Source organism: Podarcis bocagei, assembly GCF_964188305.1.
Source record: "Podarcis bocagei genome assembly, chromosome: 5".
Taxonomy (NCBI): Eukaryota; Metazoa; Chordata; class Lepidosauria; order Squamata; family Lacertidae; genus Podarcis; species Podarcis bocagei.
The window spans coordinates 101,886,862-101,905,864 of NC_138129.1; the positions used below are offsets into that span (position 1 = coordinate 101,886,862).

The 19,003-nt window shown below is 48.2% G+C and overlaps 2 protein-coding genes across 2 annotated transcripts in view; one reads left to right on the forward strand and one right to left on the reverse strand.

Moving 5' to 3' along the window:
* The window catches only part of TNFSF4 (TNF superfamily member 4), a 51,922-nt gene extending 50,695 nt beyond the window's left edge, over positions 1–1,227 (reverse strand). The window contains exon 1 of the mRNA XM_081193353.1: positions 147–1,227. The gene's annotated coding sequence lies outside the window, so the exon portion shown is untranslated. The remainder of the gene's footprint in view (positions 1–146) is intronic.
* Positions 1,228–3,694: 2,467 nt separating this feature from the next.
* HMGCS2 (3-hydroxy-3-methylglutaryl-CoA synthase 2) lies at positions 3,695–18,733 on the forward strand. The gene is made up of 10 exons (XM_081195782.1): positions 3,695–3,863; positions 6,391–6,857; positions 10,297–10,422; positions 11,795–11,959; positions 13,060–13,228; positions 14,830–15,000; positions 16,144–16,250; positions 16,757–16,882; positions 17,481–17,623; positions 18,388–18,733. Exons 1-9 carry the CDS (start codon positions 3,760–3,762, stop codon positions 17,585–17,587), a joined length of 1,542 nt encoding a protein of 513 aa, XP_081051908.1. The 5' UTR covers positions 3,695–3,759; the 3' UTR covers positions 17,588–17,623; positions 18,388–18,733.
* Positions 18,734–19,003: the final 270 nt, after the last annotated feature.

The window sequence follows — 19,003 nt, forward strand, 5'->3', positions numbered from 1 at the left end:
AGAATGGAGCTGCTGATCTTGTAGGTGAGCCCAGAGGGCATTCCACAACCCTGGTGCCAGCGGGGAAAAGCTGTCCTCTGCATCACGGAAAGCTGATAAGCATCAGGCTGTGGCAAAACTAAATAAACTTTAAAAAAAATACTTACAATTTTACAAGGTAGTCCAAGGGCTCTTCTCCCCACCCTGTCCCTTTCCTTTCTAAGCAGCTTCAAAGCTGCAAAGGAGAAGATGAAGAGCAGTCCTTAGATCAGTTGGACAGAAGAGCACATTCCAGAGCATTCCATTTTCTGAGCCACACATTGCTTTGGGAGCTATGGGGAGCTTGGGTTCTTCCTGGAGCAAATCCTCCATGTCCCTCTTAGCCAGAAATGGCCTTGTAGAGGAGGGGCTGTTACATGGGTGGCAGCAGCAGTCAAAAGGGAAGGGGGGTTAGCTGCTTTCCTTCCCCCAAGGGGCCAAGTGGGAGTGAGTTGATGATACAAACACTTAAATGGATATATTAATACCAGAGGCTTAAATCCTTTTTGCTAAAATAAGAAAAAGATGACTGGCATATTATTAAGAGCTGTATATAAATTACCACCACAAATTCTCTTAGAATGTACAGCTTGCTTTTTAGCAACTCTTGAATTTATCAAAGCATGTACATCTTAAGCTGTATATCTTAAATATTGTTACATCCCCCTCTCTAGCCCATGAAACATGAGGTATTTGCTTGGTTTAGAGGTTGCGCTGGGGAAGAGCAGGCCTCTTGCAACTTTGAACAGCTGTGCAGCATGGAGAAATTCAACAGGCTGAGCCTTTTCTAGTATGGAAATACAATTATGGCTAACAGCTCATCTGCTGACACTCTCTCTGCCATAGTTCTTATTACTTGTGGGTGGCTCCTGACTTTCACACCCCAGTAAGTCAGTGGCCCTATAGTCTTTCTAAAGGAGCCCAGGGCAACATAGAAAAAGCTTTCCCACTTCTCTTATACTTGCCAAAGCAAAGTCGACCAGATGGGGGTAGGAATCTGGCCATGGTTTTCTCCACTATGGTGAGATATATTTTATTATTCATTTGCATCTACAATGGTACCTTGGAAGTCGAACGGAATCTGTTCCGGAAGTCCGTTCGACTTCCAAAACATTCGGAAACCAAAGCACAGCTTCTGGTTGGCTGCAGGAGCTTCCTGCGCTCAGTCAGAAGCTGCAGAAGTCGCGTTGGACATTCGGGTTTCAAGGAATGTTTGCAAACTCACTTCCAGTGAGTTTCCAGTGAGTGTTCGGGAGCCAAAATGTTCGACTCACAAGGCATTCGGGATCCAGGGTACGAATGTATACTTATAAATAGGCATATAAATATTTATGCAAATAAGTGAAAGCTTATAATATTTGGGACTTTTAAGTTTGGGGCAGACATGATACAGATTTATAGAATTATTCATGGAAGGGAGAAAGTGGGTCAAGGGAAGAGTTGCTCCCTCTTGCATAATACTTGGCAGGGAGTGTGTGTCATCAAATGAACCTGAGAGGTGGGAGATTCAGGAGAGACCAAAGGAGGCACTTCTTCACACGGGATGGGATGGGACAGCTGGCAATGTGTAGAAGGACATCAGCCAAACTCATAAGGTAATGGGTGGCTACCAGTCACGATGGCCACAGTATTGGAGCTCGGGTGCCTCTGAAGGCTAGTTGCTGGGCAACCAGAGGGAGCCCATCTTGAACTCTTGTCCAGTTTCCAGCCTTCGCAGGGTGTCTGGATGGGCCACTGTGGGAGACGGGATGCCGGGCGAGATTAACTTTGGATCTGCTCCAGGAAGGCTTCTCGTAGAGTCCTCCTGGGACTGAGTCTAAAGTCCCTGCCAGGAGAGCCAAATCAGAAGGATCTGAAAGCAGCTGCTCTCTTGAGCAAGATCAGCCTGCGACTCTGCCCTGAGAAAGGCAGCCGACCCATCCTGCAGGGGTGGCGTGTGGCCACCTGACCTCTGCCCTGCAGTGTTTCCTCACCCTTCTTGCTCTGATTGGCAGCCAGCGGGTGAGAGCCCTCGTCCTGATCCTTAGCAACTTCCTCTCGTTTCTGATCCCTCAGACTCACATGCTACTTGGCAGTTTCAACAGAATTTATCTGCTGCCTTGACCTCTCACCTGCATTCCTGTGTGGCCTTTGCCCTGAATTGCCAGGGCCTCCTCTGAAGCAGAGCAGCTCCTTGTTCTCCTCCTCCCCCCCCCAAGCTGGGCCGCTGCTTTGAAATCTGCATTCAACTGGACCCTGTTCCTCAAGTGTGTGTTAAAAGAAAACAGAGCCACCTCAGGGTGCCATCCTTGCGCCACCTCCTTTCTTGGTGCCTTCATCCTCTCAATGAAACCATCCATGGACAACCCAGTGTCCTGCTGCTTTTGAACTCCTAGACACAGGACTTGCTGGTGGAGTTGGACTTGGGTGTCTTTGGAGCCTGCGGCCGGGGGGGGGAACTTATGCCTCCCCAGCTTCCGCCCTCTCTGCCCTCTGGCCGTGCTGCTTGAGGCTCCTGGGAGCTAGAGTCCAGCCACATCCCAAGGCGCAGCTGTGCAGAGTAGCCTCTTCTGCCCCCTCCCTTGGTTTGAGGGGCTCTGGGCCCTAGCCAAGCCAGCAGCCTTTTAGCCGTCCACAGGCAACCATTGTCAGAGGGCGCCTATATTTTTAAAGCTAGAGACAACAGTTGAATGAAAAGCATTTTTATTTTGCAAACATAGGCATGGCTGAAACCCCAGCATAAGCACTGCTATTGCAGAAACAGATAAAAGAAAGGACTCCATGCAGCACATAGTTAAACGATGGAACACGTTCCCACAGGAGGCAGTGATGATCCCCAGCCACAATGGCTTTAGAAGAGGATGGGGCGCCGTCTTGGAGGAGCAGGAGAGGGCTGTCAATGTCTGTCGATGGCTAGCAGTCACAGCTAGCAGCCAGGCTTCTGAATCCCAGTTGCTGGAAACCTTTGGTTGATTAATCAACCTTTGGCCTTTTAAACTGGTGGGGGGTGGGGCTATTGTTTTTATTTTATTATTTATTATTTTATAATAATAATAAATTTTATTATTTTATTATTTATTATTTTATTTATTTTCATGGTTCTCTATTGAAAACTGCCCTGGGACCCTCGGATGAAGGGCAGTATAGTAATTTAAGAAATAAAAGCCACGGGTGGGAAAGAGCTCTTGCTTGCGGGATTCCTATGTGCATTGGTTCAGCCACGGTGAGAACGAGTGGGCCATTGGCCTGATCTCTCTGCCAGGCTTTTCTTCGGTTCTTGCACTATGTGAGGGGCTAGCAGAGGAGACTTTTGTGAACCCTTTCCTCCCTGGCATTTTCTTGATCTAAATACCTCCGTCTTAGTGCTATTTGCCTAGCTGGCGAAAACACCGTATAGAAAGTGAGCATTTTGTCTCTTGCAGAGGGTGGAGAGGGAGAGGAAGAAGCAGAAGGGCTCTTCCTTGGGATGGGAACCCCTGAGGGTAGCAAGGCTCAGGGCTTAGAGATGACTGGTGTCTTCAAAGTAAGGAATCCCCAGGACTAATGCTGCAAAAAAGGTGTTCAAGCCTGTTAGATCCGTCAGTGTGCTATGACCTTTAGTTGGGAAATAGTGAAGTACATCCCACTGGCTTCTTTGATAAGGGTGGGGAGGGACTTAGTTGGGCTTTGCTGTGGGGGCTCAGGGAATCGCTTTAAAAGCCAGTGGGGTTTGCGAGGAATTCACTCCCCAGCTTAGCTTGACTCTCCAGCCAGCCTGTGAAAATGTTCCGGCTTTTCAGCAATGCAAAGCGCTGCTGGCCGATGAAACAGACATTGCAAAGGCCCCCTGGGCGAGTCCATTTGCCAGCAATGGTGCAGCAAAACAGGTAAGGAGGCAGGAGGGGGAAGGGGGCAGCCTTGACAGCCTCAGCCTGTGTAAACAGGACATTTCGCACAAGTTTTGAAATATATAAATGATCTGCCTAGAAGGCTTTGACAAAATGATGATGCTCTAAGGAATGCAGGAGTTAACAAAGGGCAGCAGGTTTACATTTTCTCTAGACTCACCTGCATCCTACTTGAAAATGGAAAACAGGCCATTATTGAAAAGTCTTTTTCCGTACAACAACCACACCAGTTTTTTGTGTGTTTTTTTAATGTCACACCTTCCAAAACAATTACCACCAGTTCCTTTCCAACTTTTGGGAGAGTATTTGTGGATTTTCATACCTGGAGGCTGCCAGTACAAAGGAACCAATAGCTCAAGGGGTGCCTCATGAAAGCACTCATGAAAATCTTTCTACATGACAAAAAGAGGAATATTGATATCTGGCTGCATTTCCCACATTTTAGCTGCACCAATAGCCTGTATCCAGCAAACATTTTCACAGAAGTGTTTTGCAGGCAGAATCCACAAGTAGGAGACAAAGTTCCTACTGCTCCTGCTCAGAGATCCTGACTGCAGAATCCATAGATGGACTTGGGCTTCCGTCACAACATTGTGATCCTGTATTCCTTCCTGCACACAAATCCCTTAAGGGAGAAAACGTTCTGCATCCAAACTGACCTTAGACCAGGCACTGAGTGATGGGGGAAAGTGGATTGACAAAGTGGAGCCACTAGCAGAGGAACTGGAGAACATGTTTGCTTTTTTGTTTGACTGATCATTAAATTTATTATGCCCCCCTTTTCTTTATAAAATAAACTCAAATTAGCTACCAAAAAAGTTCAAAAAATTAATAAAACACATTAAAACCTGGACAAATTTCTTAGATCAGTTTCCTATGATAAAACCAAGAGCAGGATAAACCAATATGGCACAAAAACAGGGGGGTGGATCTTTCAAAAAATGAATTGAGAGTGCGTTTTGTTAAAGGGCAAGAATACAAATCTAGTTTGAAAAAATACATTTGCCCTTTGGACCTGAACTCGAGCTGTGTCCAGAAATGTTGACCTTGCATCAGCTTAATCAAAGACCTTTCAATTAAACATTAACCTCCTGATAAGAGTCAGTGTGCAGGGTGAGATTATAACGCAGGAATCTTAGGGTCAGGATATGGGATGGTAAGGAGGTCCATGAGGAGGCAAAGGAACCACGAATGTTGTATCAGACGGCACCCGGGTCCAAGTTGCAGCAGAGGTGACAATGTTAAGGGGCATCACAGCTCAAAGCCATTCCTCAAAGTGGGGGTGGGGCAGAAGGTCACATCTCATTTTTTAAATCTTAAAATATTTCTGGGGGGAAACCCAGTAGTTTATAAAGTAAAAACAACAGCAATAAAAACTGCACAATGCACTCGTCACAGAAAGAAGAAGGAAAGCCAGTGTGGTGCAGTGGTTAGATCGTTGGACTAGGGCCTGGGAGATCAGGGTTCAAATCCCAACCACTGGGCGACCTTAGGCCAGTCACTCTCAACCCGCCACCTCACAAGGTGGTTGTGCTAATAAAATGGGCGGGGGAAGAACCATCCGCATCACCTTGAGCTCCTTGGAGGAAAGTGGGATGCACATAATAAAAACAATAGCAGCAACAACAAAGCAGGAAATAATACAGAAGCAAAAAACAGAGACGCTGCTTCTCAGAACTTCTCAAAGGTTTTTACCTGCCTTTGGAAAGACAGAGAATCCTACAAGAGCCTTTCTCAGAAGAACGGTACAATAAAACATAAAAATAGAAATGCAGGAAGTTTTGAAGAATGATGAACACATTTAACCAAAATGTTTTGAGCTGGTGTCTAAATTTCACAGCAGAAAGAGTTCCAGAGCTGGCTGGCCAGGGAGAAGGCCTTCTGATACGTCACCTAGGAGCAGGATGTTAGAGGCTCTCCCTAGCATTGGTTTTCAGAGGGTGTGGCAGGGGAGGAGGGCAAGGGTGACCAGAAGATTGAAGAACAATCCATTTTGGGAATGATCCACATTCTTATGTAGCTGCATTGTTTGATGCTTTCTGGCTGCCCCATGATCATATGATAAAATAGTTGTGTTCTGTGTTATAAATCAAGCACTGCTAGGAGTTGTTTCTTTTTGTTTTCCAATGCTTTTCTTTCTTATCAATTAAAAAAAATGGTGTGGCATGAGCAAATTTTTATTCTGAAAGTGTGGCCCAGAGAAAAAAGTTTGAGAAGCACTGCTCACTAGGATGCAATTGTAAGCAGAGCTGGGGAGGGAGCTCAGTCGGAAGGAGATGCACTGTTCGGGGCCCAGGGCTTAAATCCGACCCCTGGCCAAGTATCCCTTTTGAACCTCTGTGGAGAGGTCAGTGCAGCTGCTTTGTGGTGATCCACCATGGAGACAGTTCTGAGGAAAGCAACGCCATGGGGAAATCTGTTTGGTTACATGCATCTTGTCTGAGCAGCCAGAGATCCTCTTCCTTTGTAGACTGTAAGGAAACTCTCCTCTCTGCTTGCCTTGCAGTTTCTCCAAAGGCTCTGTGCACCACCAGGCAAATCCCTCCTCCTCCTCCTCCTCCTGGCCCAGTGATGTGGGCATCCTTGCTCTGGAGGTGTACTTCCCTTCCCAGTATGTGGATCAGGTTGAGCTGGAGAAGTATGATGGGGTGGAGGCTGGAAAATACACTGTGGGCCTGGGGCAGAAGCAGATGGGCTTCTGTGCGGCCCATGAGGACATCAACTCCTTGTGCCTGACAGTCGTGCAGCGTCTGGTAGAGCGAAGCCGCCTGCCCTGGGAGTCCATCGGCCGACTAGAGGTTGGCACAGAGACCATCATTGACAAATCCAAAGCTGTCAAGACAGTTCTGATGCAGCTCTTTGAAGATTCAGGAAACACAGATGTTGAAGGCATCGACACCACCAATGCCTGCTATGGAGGAACAGCCTCCCTCTTCAACGCAGCTGACTGGATTGAGTCCAGCTCCTGGGATGGTAAGTGATGGTGGTCTCAGTGGCACCCCCTCAGACTCCCACCTGGAAGGTGTCCTCTCCAAAAACAAGCATCCAGGCACGTCCACAGGGCCGACTTGGCCCAGTCATATATCCTTCCATGCCTGCCTACACCCCATCTCTAAGGCATGGATGGGGTCAGCCGGTCTCAGAATAACAGGTGGTGTAACTTGAAGCCTCGGGGCCACAAACACTTGCCTGAGGTCTCACACCAGGAGACAGTTTGGAAATGTTTAGGAGGCTGGACTGTGTGGGAATCACCCTCAAATTTCCCTCCTTTGGAATTTTCAGAAGTTGCTGTGAGTAAAACATTTTGTGACATTTCTTGGCTCCACTCAGCAAATGATACTTCCTATTCCTGGAGCTTTTTGTAGAGAAGGCATGCTGCTTAAGTGACTCTCCCAGGCAGGTTTTGTCCCATTTTTTGCTATCGGGTAGCATTTTGCAGTATTATACTTCTGCCATCAGGAGACATTGGGGCTGCCCATTCTCCTCACGTTAAAGAAAGCTTGTGGCGGTTCACTTTTGTGCTCCTGGAGGAGAAGGAATTTGGTGGGTGCCATGTAGACTCTATAGATTCTCTTGCGGCACCACAGTTCCCAGAGTCTCTCTGAGGGACACAAGGAGCGAAGCGGACCAGGGGAGAGCTAGCCGGGGGGGGGGGGAGAGAAAAAGAGCTAGAGAATGTACAGCCAGGATGGGGGGCTTCCAGCCCATCAGGCTAATTAGTCCACCATTTGGCCTGCAAGGCTATTTTGGCCAAGCCACGCCCACCCTACACCTGATGACAGGTATGCCCTCCCATCAGGTGGCCCACCTGCTAGATCCTCACCCCTGTATTATGGGAGTAAAGAGGTTAAAACTGCTCCCTGTCTAAAAAAAAAATATTTGCTAGACAAACCTCAAGGAGACACAAGGCCATTGTTTCTAGCAGTACAGAAGAATCTAGTTGCTAAGTTCTGTCACAAGCATACGGGAAAGGAACAAAGCAAGAAGTGTTTGCCTCTGAATGCCAACTGTGCAGAGATGCAGCCCTTCTCTTCCATATTGCAGAGTCTTCCCAGAGACAGCTGAGTGAGAGTTGCAGATTGTTCAAGCCGAGTGGTTCGTTCTCACATAGGAGTCATCTTCTAACAAAGATACATCTCCTGACCAGAGATTTGGAAGGAAAACCATTTAAAGAGAGCTAGAGAGCCAAGAGAGCCAGGCAATTATCTGGATAAACTTTGCAAGCATATAGTAGGATTATTATTATGGTTTCTGCAAAGAGAAGTCCTGCCTTTCAGGTTGTAAGGAAAGAATTATACTTTGAGAGTGTATGTATCTACAATAAGTTAGCTTAATCATAGTTACAATGGACCAAATTTTCTCAGCCCTTGCAGATATGGGAGGAGATGTGTCCTCGCGCTCCCATGCTCAGCTTTTGACGAAGTTTCTCCTGAAAGGTTTCTGAGTAAACTTAGAGGAAATGGAACAGGTCCCTTTATGGACTGATAACTGATTTAATGCAGCAGAGTTGGGCAATGTTAACACAATAGAGATCCTTAGACAGGATGTGAACTGATAGGGACCATGGTGAGAAGCTCAGTTTTCCATAGCGATGGAAAAGACCAGTTTTAGGGATTTTATTAGAAAATAAAGCAGCCACTGCTGTAAACCTATGATCAAAGGAGGCTCCTTTGTTGGGTCAAGTGAGGCAGGCCCCCACCCAAGAAAGACCTCCAAGGCCATAGTCTGGTCTCCCTTCCTTAGTCATACATTTCCACTGATTGAGGCTCTTCCTGCATGATTCTGCCCATCTGCCGGTCCATTGACTGGCAGAAGATGCAGGAAGGCAAAAGGACAGGCAAAAGTGAAGACACAAGGCATCGTGAAGATGTGGAACGGGCTGCCATCTGTGCCTTCAGCCCTCTTTACTGTGCATTTATGATCATGTGTTTATTAAAATTTATATACCGCTTGGTAGTAAAAGCAAACCAACCTCAAAGTAGTTTACAAAAAGGAAACAGCAATGTTCTCATATTGTTTATGCTTGAGGTGGTCTTGGGGCAGTTATACGCAATCCTACTCCTGATACTGTTTGCACCTGCAAAATATTTGTTGGGTGGTCTTCCTGCTTTGTCTCCAACTGGTACAAGTCCCATAATGATGAAGCCCTCAAACTTTTCATGCCACAAATGTTCTAGGCTTTGTTTGTTTCTTTTGTCTGTCCTTTGTGGCTCTGTTGTGCCAGAGTGCCCCCTCCAGGTGGCAATGAGGCAGCAATGTTTTGGGAAGCATCCCAGAGCGACAAATAAAGCAGAACGATGGGTGGTCCAGTATAAATCCACCACAAATTCACTGTCATCGCTGACATGTTGTTGGAGACCCTGGGAGGGAGAGGGCTGCTCCCTGGTTTCCCACAGGTATCGGGGCGGCCCCTGTGAGAAGAGGAGGCTGGGCAAGGTGGCCAGAGGTGGATCTCGGGGGATGCAACCAGTTTGGTCCCACTGGGCACGGAACCTCAGCTTTGCGGGGGATGCTGCAACTATGGCTTAGAGGAATAGAGCATGAGAGGCAGGCACTGAAGTTTAGGAGAGCCCAACGTCCGCCACTGCAGCAGGTCTTTCTTATGTTCAGAGGTGCCTCTGAATGCCAGATTCTGGGGACAAGCAAGAGGGGAAGTCCATTGTCTTTGTGCTCCACTCAGAAGATGCTTGGAAGCCTCTGGCTGTTGAGAAGACAGCTGTGCTTTCCTCAAGTCCAGAACAATTCTTTTCTGGGGGTTGTTCCATGCCTAACAGGCCTAAGGAGAGAGATGGTGGGTTCACCATTTCATCATTGCTACTTGCAAAACTCTTATACCTAGAAACCTGTGTGTTTTTGGCTTAGCAGAAAACAAGAATACCTGTTTTGCTGTGCATTTTATTGGAAAAACAGTTAAAGCATTTTGGGAGAGTATGAGTAGGTTAATAAGGACTGAAGGCTCTCCTTTTTCATATCGTACCTTTGCTTTGTAGTATCAGGCATGGTCTCTGCCAGCCATTTATTTTTTCAGTCCTCAGGGCCAAACTAGATGTGTGAGATCTTTACATGGAATTGCCTATGAACAGTGTGTGTGTGCTTGTTATTTCAGTTGTAAGGTGCTGCCATTCTTTTGCTTCTTTTTAAGTACTTCTCTTCACTCACTATTGTCATAGTTATACTGTAAGCTGGTGGGGGGAGGGATTTGTCTTTCCCCCCTGGTCTGACTGTGTGAAGTGCCAGACAGACAGACAGACAGACAGACAGACAGAGATTCAGAAGTAGCTGTTATTATATTGCAGCTCACACCTGCAAGTGAAACACTGATACGTTTTTATGATGACCCAGACCAGGAAGAGCTTTTCCTGCCTTCCTCGTCATCAGCCCTGACACTTTGGTGATGCTCTTCCCATGCCAGGACGCTATGCCTTGGTGGTTTGTGGTGATATTGCTGTTTATGCCACCGGGAATGCGCGGCCAACTGGTGGTGCTGGAGCCGTAGCTATGCTGGTTGGACCAGATGCTCCCCTGGCCTTAGAGAGAGGTGAGTACCCAAACGCGGCCATGTCTAAAAAGCTTGCTTTGCATAGCGAGGGATTTTATCCATAAACCGACCAGCCATCCATTAGATTTTTCTGCATTGGCTGAAGCGGGTGCTATGGTCACAGTTGAAACCATGCCATTAAAATAAAAATAAAAAGGGAGGACGGGATGGGGGGGGAGCATGCAACATCCCCCCTCCTGCTGCAAGAGGGCAGACTGGGTGGCTGACACATTCACACTGCCTGTGTCCCAACAGGCCCACTGGACGTGGGCATAGCCAGAGGGGTGCAAGGGGGGCAGCTGCCGCCCCAACCAAGAAAATAAATAAAAATGCTTAACTAACTGACCAATTGCATCACAGATAACTGGGTTCTTCCCTCCTAACATAAAGCCTGCCCCCTCGAAGAAAATTCTGACTACATCCATGCAGCACAGAACAAGTGGGACATGACGTCTGATCTGTGGATTTGCTTGAGTGCAAATGTAGAAGAGAACCAGGGCAGTCAAAGATGAACTTCTGCCAGGCTTCATAAGCCCCTCTATGCAAACAGATTAAGCCTGCATGAATGAGTCCATTGTGGTGTGCTGGGCTGGAGATTCATGGAGCTCTTGCTGGTGGGAAAGCAGCACATCTCTGCCAAAATAGTCAAATGCATCCTCTCTCACACAGTTTTCAGGAATTCATATGGAAAGCTGCAAATGCGGGGGGGGGGCTGCTCCTCCTTTTCTGCACCCAGAGGGGCAGGCAAGCTTTTCAGGGAGGAGAATAGGCCCTTATGCCTAGTAGCTCTTAGAGTAGCTGCCAGAGATTCGGAGCTCCCTGAGTTAAAAAAGAAAAGAGAGGGAGAGAGCTAGCCAGGTTCTTTTATTTTGGACATAGGCATCAGTGTCTGGGCAACACTAGTGTTGGCTCAGGGTGGAATTTTGCTTTAGCATCTTTTGCCCCCCCCCCCCCAGTAGATTCTCTCTCTCCTTTTGCACCTTTGCTCCTAGACAAGGTGATGCCACTGAAATGGAACCTGGGAGAAAGATGCATAGCTTGGAAGCATAAACCAAGCGTGTCAAGCAGAAAATGCACCAGTCAGACTAAGAAAAAGTTATTAGGGGTATCTGTGGGTTTTACCTCAAGTGCAATGGTTAATAACTGGAGGATTATTCCCTTTGTTGCCATTGCTAATACTGGGATGTCATAGAATAGTTGAGTTGGAAGGTACACCCAAGGGTCATCTAGTCCAACCCCCTGCAATGCAGGAATCTCACCATGTGGTCTCCCATCCAATCTGGAGCCAGGCCAGACCCTGCTTAGCTTTCAAATGTGCTAGCAGAATTACTGCTGCACCACGCAAGCTCACCTGTGACTTTTTCCTGCCAAGGTCTTCGTGGGACCCACATGGAACATGTCTATGACTTCTATAAGCCAGACTTGGCTTCAGAGTATCCTGTGGTGGATGGGCAGCTCTCCATCCAGTGCTACTTTCGAGCCTTGGATCGGTGCTATGCCACATATCGCAAGAAGATCGAGAGCCAGTGGCAGAAAGGTCAGTGTGGCTGGGAGAACGGTCAGCCGTGCCTTCCTTCCTGGCTGTGGGCACACAAGGGCATGAATGTGCACATGGACCACGCCAATCTCAATTGTCCATGCGTGCTTCTTCGCACGTTCATTTGCACCCGACTGCTTTTGGTTGAACCTTGTCCAGAAGGGCTTTGCTGGCTGGGGAGGAGCTGCTCTGCTTAGGTTGCTGTTGCTTACCGGAAGCGGGAGGGGGCCAGGTGGCAAGGAGGTCAGTGTGCCTCAAATGCACTGGTAAAGCCCTCACGCTGGTCCTGCCAGGGTGCTTGCACCATGCCAACCTCCCAGCCTCCCTCTCAGTGAGCCAGCAGCCAGGGTGCTGAGGGAGAAACCCCGCCCCACCTGGTGGGGGGGCCCTTTTGGCTCCATCTTTCCTATCTACACAAGTGGGAAGCTCTGTTCACATTGAGGTTGGGTGTCCCCCACCCTCCCTGAGCTCCAGAAACCTAAGGTCCGTTGTGAGTTTTCCAATACACATGAACATGCACAAAAGAGTGGATTGGGGGGAGAGCTGTGTGTCACACCTAGTGTTCCCCCACAGCCACTGAGGAGTACTTTGCCCACAGAAGTAGGGGGTGAGGGAAAAGGTGGTTGTGGCCCCCAGGAAAACATCCCCTCCCTTTAAAAAAAACAACCCCAAAGCAAAAGGTCCCCAGAACATCCAGAAATGCTTCTTTACCTCCACAGTTGGGTAATTTGCAATTTGATTATGGTGATAATTTATTAAATGTGTATTCTGCCCTTCATCCAAAGATGAATAATCTCAGGGTGGTTAACATAACCCCACCACCACCACCAATTTTACCCCCCACCCACCACATTATCAGCAGATCAGGAGAATCCTAACTGAAGTTGGGGGTGGGAATGTGTGGGTTGGCACTGGGAGGATCATGTGAACACTATGAAAAGCAGGCACCTGTGCTAGCTATTTTTTTTTGGGGGGGGGTAACATCTTGCATGCTAGGGCTGAGCAGGTGGTGTGTCTCCACTGCACGTCTCGTTTCCTGGGTGCAGTTGCGGGGGGGGGGGGCTCCATCTCTCTGATGCTTTCTTCTACCCCCGAGGCAGCTGGGATCTCCAAGCAGTGCACCCTCGAAGACTTCCAGTTCATGATCTTCCACACACCTTTCTGCAAGCTGGTGCAGAAGTCTCTGGCGCGGGTGTTGCTGAACGACTTCCTGGCCTCCCGCAACCCTGATGTCGAGTGTGGGGTCTACAAGGGGCTGAAGGACTTCAGGTCAGTGGAGTGTAGCTTCCTTTATTAGTGGCTTTGTTTGTGACGCGGGTGGCGCTGTGGTCTAAACCACAGAGCCTAGGACTTGCCGATCAAAAGGTCGGCGGTTCAAATTCCAGTGATGGGGTGAGCTCCCGTTGCTCGGTCCCTGCTCCTGCCAACCTAGCAGTTCGAAAGCACGTCAAAGTGCAAGTAGATAAATAGGTACTGCTCCGGTAGGAAGGTAAATGACATTTCCGTGCACTGCTCTGGTTCGCCAGAAGCGGCTTAGTCATGCTGGCCACATGACCCAGAAAAACTGTGTCGGCTCCCTTGGCCAGTAAAGCAAGATGAGCGCCGCAACCCCAGATTCGTTCGCGACTGGACTTAACTGTCAGGGGTCCTTTAACTTTACCTTTTTTAAAGACATCACCCAAGAACTGGAGAAGATAGTGGGACAGGGGGCAAGCTTGTTCTTAGAAGTTCTTCAGGACAGGGATGGGCAGAAGATGGATCTAGATCTAGATCCTTGCATGATCTACAGTGGACTAGCTCCAATGTAAAAATGAAAGCCCCTCTTCCCATTAAAATGATTAGGCTTTCTTATCTGAAGTAATTCAGATGTACAGGACTTGCGTATGCAGGTTGTCCTAGGATCCAGCTCATGCCGCATGGTAGATCAATGGCTCTGTCCTCTGAGAGAGGGTGTGGTGTCTGGATCTGGTCTCCCCTGCCCCCCCTCCCTCCGTCTTTTGCACCTGCCTCTGGTTGGCTGACCTTGCACTTCCAGGAAAACAAAGGAGACCTTGCAAGTCATCTGCTCACACCTGCCTTGGGACTTAGACGGGGCTGGCATTCTTTTCTTCTAGAGATGATAACCCTTAGCTCTCATCCCTGACTTGAAATTCACCTGAAGTTCCTTTATCTCCATTAGCTTCTATTCACCCATTGTCAAACTCACCTGCCGGCTGCTGAGGCAGAGTCTTGTCTTTTGCTGATCTTCCCATGCGAAGCCACCCATTGGCCAGCAGCAAAGCCTTCAGTGCACCTATTACATCCTCAACTTCCTTCATATTTGCCAATAGAAAAAAAATTATATTCTTTGGGAAAGCTTATTTATCTGTTTTATTTGTTTAGATATTTATAAATTACTTTTCTCAAAGATTGAAAACGGATCAAAAAGCAAAACCCAGTATTAATAATTAATCCTGTAAAACTAACAATTAACCTGAGCAAACCTCTGAAGCAACTGAAAGTCAAGTGATTTTTTAAAAATGCTTTATGTCTTTTATGCAGTGGGGTCTTTCTCAGCAAAGTACTTTGAGCCTGATCGGAGCGGGGGGAGCAAGAAAGGCTTCCGCCTCCAGCAAGGCTAGGAGGACAACTCCAGAAAATGTTTATTTCTCTGCCAGCTTTGAATTTAACTGAACTTGCCACCTCTACCTCTATGGAGAAAGTTTTAGGCTCTTTTAAAATGTTAATTTATTAAAATGTGCTTATGGAAATTAAGCCAAGCAGAGAAAGTTCAGTGCACCCCCATGCCTCTGTGTATGAGAGCACATTCCCTGGCCTCACTCCCCCCCCCCCCCCCGGGGCCAGGACTGACTGCCCACCTTCCCTTTTAGCAACGTGAAGTTGGAAGAAACCTACTCCAGCAAGGAGGTGGACAGAGCTTTCCAGGAGGCCAGCCAGGAGTTGTTCCGCCAGAAGACACAGCCCTCTCTCTTCCTCTCTGCTCGCAATGGAAACATGTACACTCCCTCAGTGTACGGCTGCCTCGCATCTCTCCTGGCCCAGTAAGTCACCCCTGCTCTTTCCTTCCACGCCTCCCCTGCTCTTTCCAATAATGGATTCTTCCCACTCCAAATCCAGGGCAGGTGAAGAGGACACAGAAATGGCAAAAAAATCGTGTTTCATAAGGCTTGGTCAGAAAGCAAGGGCTGCAAACACACCATGCATTTAAAGACTCTTTGGGAGCTGTATTTCATGCCTTGTAAAGTACAATTCCCAGGATTCTTGGTATGGGTGAAGCCATGATTCTCTGATGATTAAAAATCCTCTTAGTCAAGGTGATTAATTCTGCTAAATAAGGGCTGAAGTTGTGGCCCCCATTCCCTTGCAGCCCTACTTTTATATTCACATACCCATGAAAACATTTCCTGTTTCTGCTCATTATATTTTGGGGGTTTTGCATAGTACCGCATTTGTTGGTTTTAACCTGTGACAGTTGCTAGCTGCCTTTTGAGCTTTCAAGCAGAAGGTGGCATTTTAAAACTTTAAACCTGGGGTGGCTCATCAGCAGCTGGATCTGGCCTCCCAGCCTCTCTCCAGCTCGTCCCCTTCGCCAGCCTTGCTCTGGGCTGCTTTTGGCCTGGCAGGGAGAGGAGGCTGTGGCTGTGTAGACATCTCTGACATTAGCGCCAAGGAGCAACGGAAGTTGCTGACCCCCTGCCACCGGCTGGACATCTTGCCCGTCTGCTGTACACTGCAGCACAACCTTCCAAAACATGTTTCCGTCACGTCCTCTGTCACACTACCCCTGCCATTCCCCACAAACCAGGATGAGCCAGGGAGGTTGCCTCAAGGCAGCCTGTTTATTTGAACATTCATCCTGATTCGTTTGCAGGGTTATACAATGTTGCACTTCCCTGTGCATTTCTCATCACTTGCCTTATCACAAATAGGCCAGTTTGGGTGTGGGTGGGTGTGGAATGGGCTTGTTGTGGAAGAACACAAAATCAGCTTGAATTGTGGCAGCTGAATTTGAAAGTATGTGATTGCACCTCACCCCAAAACTGCAACCATCTGGAAAAATCTTTGCAAGGTAATGATTTTTGCAGGGGCGTCAATGTTTGCCCTTGCCTGGTGTGATTTCTGGGGAAGAAAGGAAACTTTCCCTTTCTTTTCCTTTCTGACATTTCTGGTCTCAATCCCGGCAGGTTCTCTGCCCAGCAGCTGGCTGGCTCTAGAATTGGGGTCTTCTCCTATGGCTCAGGACTGGCAGCCAGCATGTTCTCCCTGAAGGTGACCCAGAATTCTGCTCCAGGTGAGTCCCTTCTTGATGTAGAGCTCCCTTTCCTCTTCTCAAACTTTTTGAACTCCTAGAGGATCCTGAGTTTGTGCTGCCTGCAAAAGTTACTTGCGCTCTACATTGCTGGGGCCCTGGAGGAAGGAAAATGCTGGTGTCCAGTGCTCCTTTGAACCCTGGAGAAGGGAAAATATAAAAGGAACCAGGACCCCAGAACAGTCTCGTGTCTGCATTGGTGGGTCCTGCTGGGGTCCTGGGGTTTGCCCTATGGTGCCCAGTGCTGACGCTGCATGGGGCCATTCCTCTTACACCCAGAAGCTCTTCTTGCAGCCTCCCAAATGCACATTTCACAGTTTTTTGGCTCATTTCAGCACAGTAACTAACCAGGCCAGTTAATTCATCGTTTGCCCCCAAATCATTGCCTTGTTGGGGAAATGTTACTGCACCCATGACATCTGGGGTTGCTGGGGTCCCTGGAAGCAGCAGGATTTCTCATGGGAAACTGTGTGCCCTCTCTCTTCCAGGCTCTCCTCTGGAAAAACTGGTATCCAGTCTTTCAGATCTGGAGACTCGGTTGGACTCCCGGAAATGTGTTCCCCCAGAGAAGTTTTCTGAGATCATGAAACTCAGAGAGGACACTCATCACTTGGGTGAGCATGTGAGCAGCTTTAGCTGTGCACCTGGGTGCAATAAGCTTTACCTTAGGACCTGGAAAGACATTGTCACAAGGTAAACTGGCTTTGGCAGGAAAGATCTGAAGGGAGAATGCTAAACTCCAGTTGCTTGCTTAGTAATGTCTCCTGCAAAAACCACTTGAGCTCTGCATTTCTGGTGAGAGCATTTTCAATGATGTTCATTAAGTTATGTTTCTTTATGGGGAGTGGGAAATATAAAATCAGGTTCAGCTCTTGGAAATGCAGCCCCAAGGCACCCTCTGGAGCAAAAGGACTTTCTTCTTTCTGTGGAGTTTCTAAAGGCACTTCAGCACAGCACACAGATTTGCCATTGCTCTGGGGAATAAATGGGTCTCTCTCTAGGAGGCTTGAAAGGGAGCAATAGTTTTCTAAAGTAGCCTTCCCCAACATCTTATCTCCTGAAGACCTAAGCCACCTCCGATCACCAAGTGCACACGGTAGAAGGAAGAGCCAGTGTTCACAGCCTGTCTTGTGGGTGACACCCCCCCCATCATATTGTCCTGCTCCCTCCCTCTGCCTTCCTACCCCCCCTTCTTGCTTTGTCCTTCTGCAGTGGGCCACACCCCACATGGGTCCAAGGATGACCTCTTCCCAGGAACCTGGTACATAGAGCAAGTGGATGACAAGAACCGCAGGAAGTATGTCCGGAGACCAGTCTAGGGGAGAGCAGAACGGCCAGGAGCAGGGATTTTCCTGGTAAGCCAAAATCCTGGGCTCTAAAAGCAGTCCCTGAAGGGAAGCCGCTTGATGTGGGCTGAGTTGTCATGTGGGAAAGTCCAGAGAAGGCAGCTCAGCTTTTGGCGAGGGAAGCAAATGGCCTTCTGGCCGCAGAGTCTTTCCTTCAGATTAGCCTTCGCCAACCCATCTCCACCTAGGACTTCTCTCAGGGCTGAGAAAGCACAGGCAGAAATATCAAGAAGCAGCTTGGCCAGCTCTTGCTCAAATTGTTTGGCACTTCCGCTTTTATAGTCCTGCTCCCTCCCTGACACATAGCAGCTTCCATGAACCAGCAGACTCACGGAAACTGAACAATATGGTTGTGTGAGAAAAAGAGAAAGGGAAAAGAAGTTTCAAGATGTTTTCTGGCAGAAGTGGGAGGGAAATGTTGCAGCACAAGAAAGGCTAAGAGGTTTTCCCCAAACCTTTCACCATTTCCCAGAGCCCCGTTTTGAGCTGCGCTGAAAATGTGTTATTTAAGGTTTTACACCAACATGCTTCATGAGATGAAGAGGGGCCTGGTGGTCTCAGGCTCCATGCACCTTCTTGGTCTCTTCTGTGACTCAGAATACCACACTGGGCATAGCTAATGTCTTCCAAGGCAAGTAGCCAAAGTAGGTGGCAGGTACTTTATGACCTGGTTGTCCCCTTAGTGGACCTGAAAGGGGACTTCAGCAGCCCCCCTTTCCCATCTGGAAGAGCCAGCTAGTTTGACCAGACCTCCCTTCTCTTTGCCCCTACAGTCTCAGCCTTACGGAAGGAGGCCAGGCGAATGGTTCCACCATCCGAAAGAATAGCAAGTCGACCTATGCCTGCACTTCTCAAGATGACTGCTCTGGCGGGGGGGGGCGGGGGGGCAGCGTCCCTCTTGCACAGCACTGTGTCCTCTCCATGCTTGCTAAGGGAGAAGGGCCTCCCCTCTGCCTCTGCTCTCCCCCCCCCCCAACTTCCTGCTCTGCCTTCACTGCTGAGCTCCGGGTTCCCTTTGCTTGGAGCCATCTGCTTCTCCCTGTTGGCACTTTTTTGGACAATAGGCCTTGTTAGTGTAAGAAAGATTTGTTGAAGTATATAAAATATTTTAACACAGAAGGCGAGGGATATTTTTATTTGGGAAAGGGGCTGGTTTTTGTGACTTCCATCAAAAGAGATCCTGGCACATGCAGAAATCTTACATCTATGGTAATTTCTTTGTAGTCTCAAAGGCAGTTTTCACTTCATCCTGTTCTAAATAAGATTTGACTTTTTGCACTCTTCTGGAGCATTTGCAGAGGCTGATGAAGAATAATTCCCAACTTTGGAAACGTGATTGGATAGCTCAGTTGGTTAGTGTGTGGTGCTGACGGCGCCAAGGTTGCAGGT

What these genes read in the sequence shown, in the direction of transcription:
- HMGCS2 (XM_081195782.1), top strand. Translation starts at nt 3,760, where the DNA reads ATGTTCCGGCTTTTCAGCAATGCAAAGCGCTGCTGGCCGATGAAACAG. An exon ending in CTCGCATCTCTCCTGGCCCA is followed by an intron (nt 15,001 to 16,143) that starts GTAAGTCACCCC and finishes CAATCCCGGCAG; the next exon opens with GTTCTCTGCCCAGCAGCTGG. An exon ending in AGAGGACACTCATCACTTGG is followed by an intron (nt 16,883 to 17,480) that starts GTGAGCATGTGA and finishes GTCCTTCTGCAG; the next exon opens with TGGGCCACACCCCACATGGG.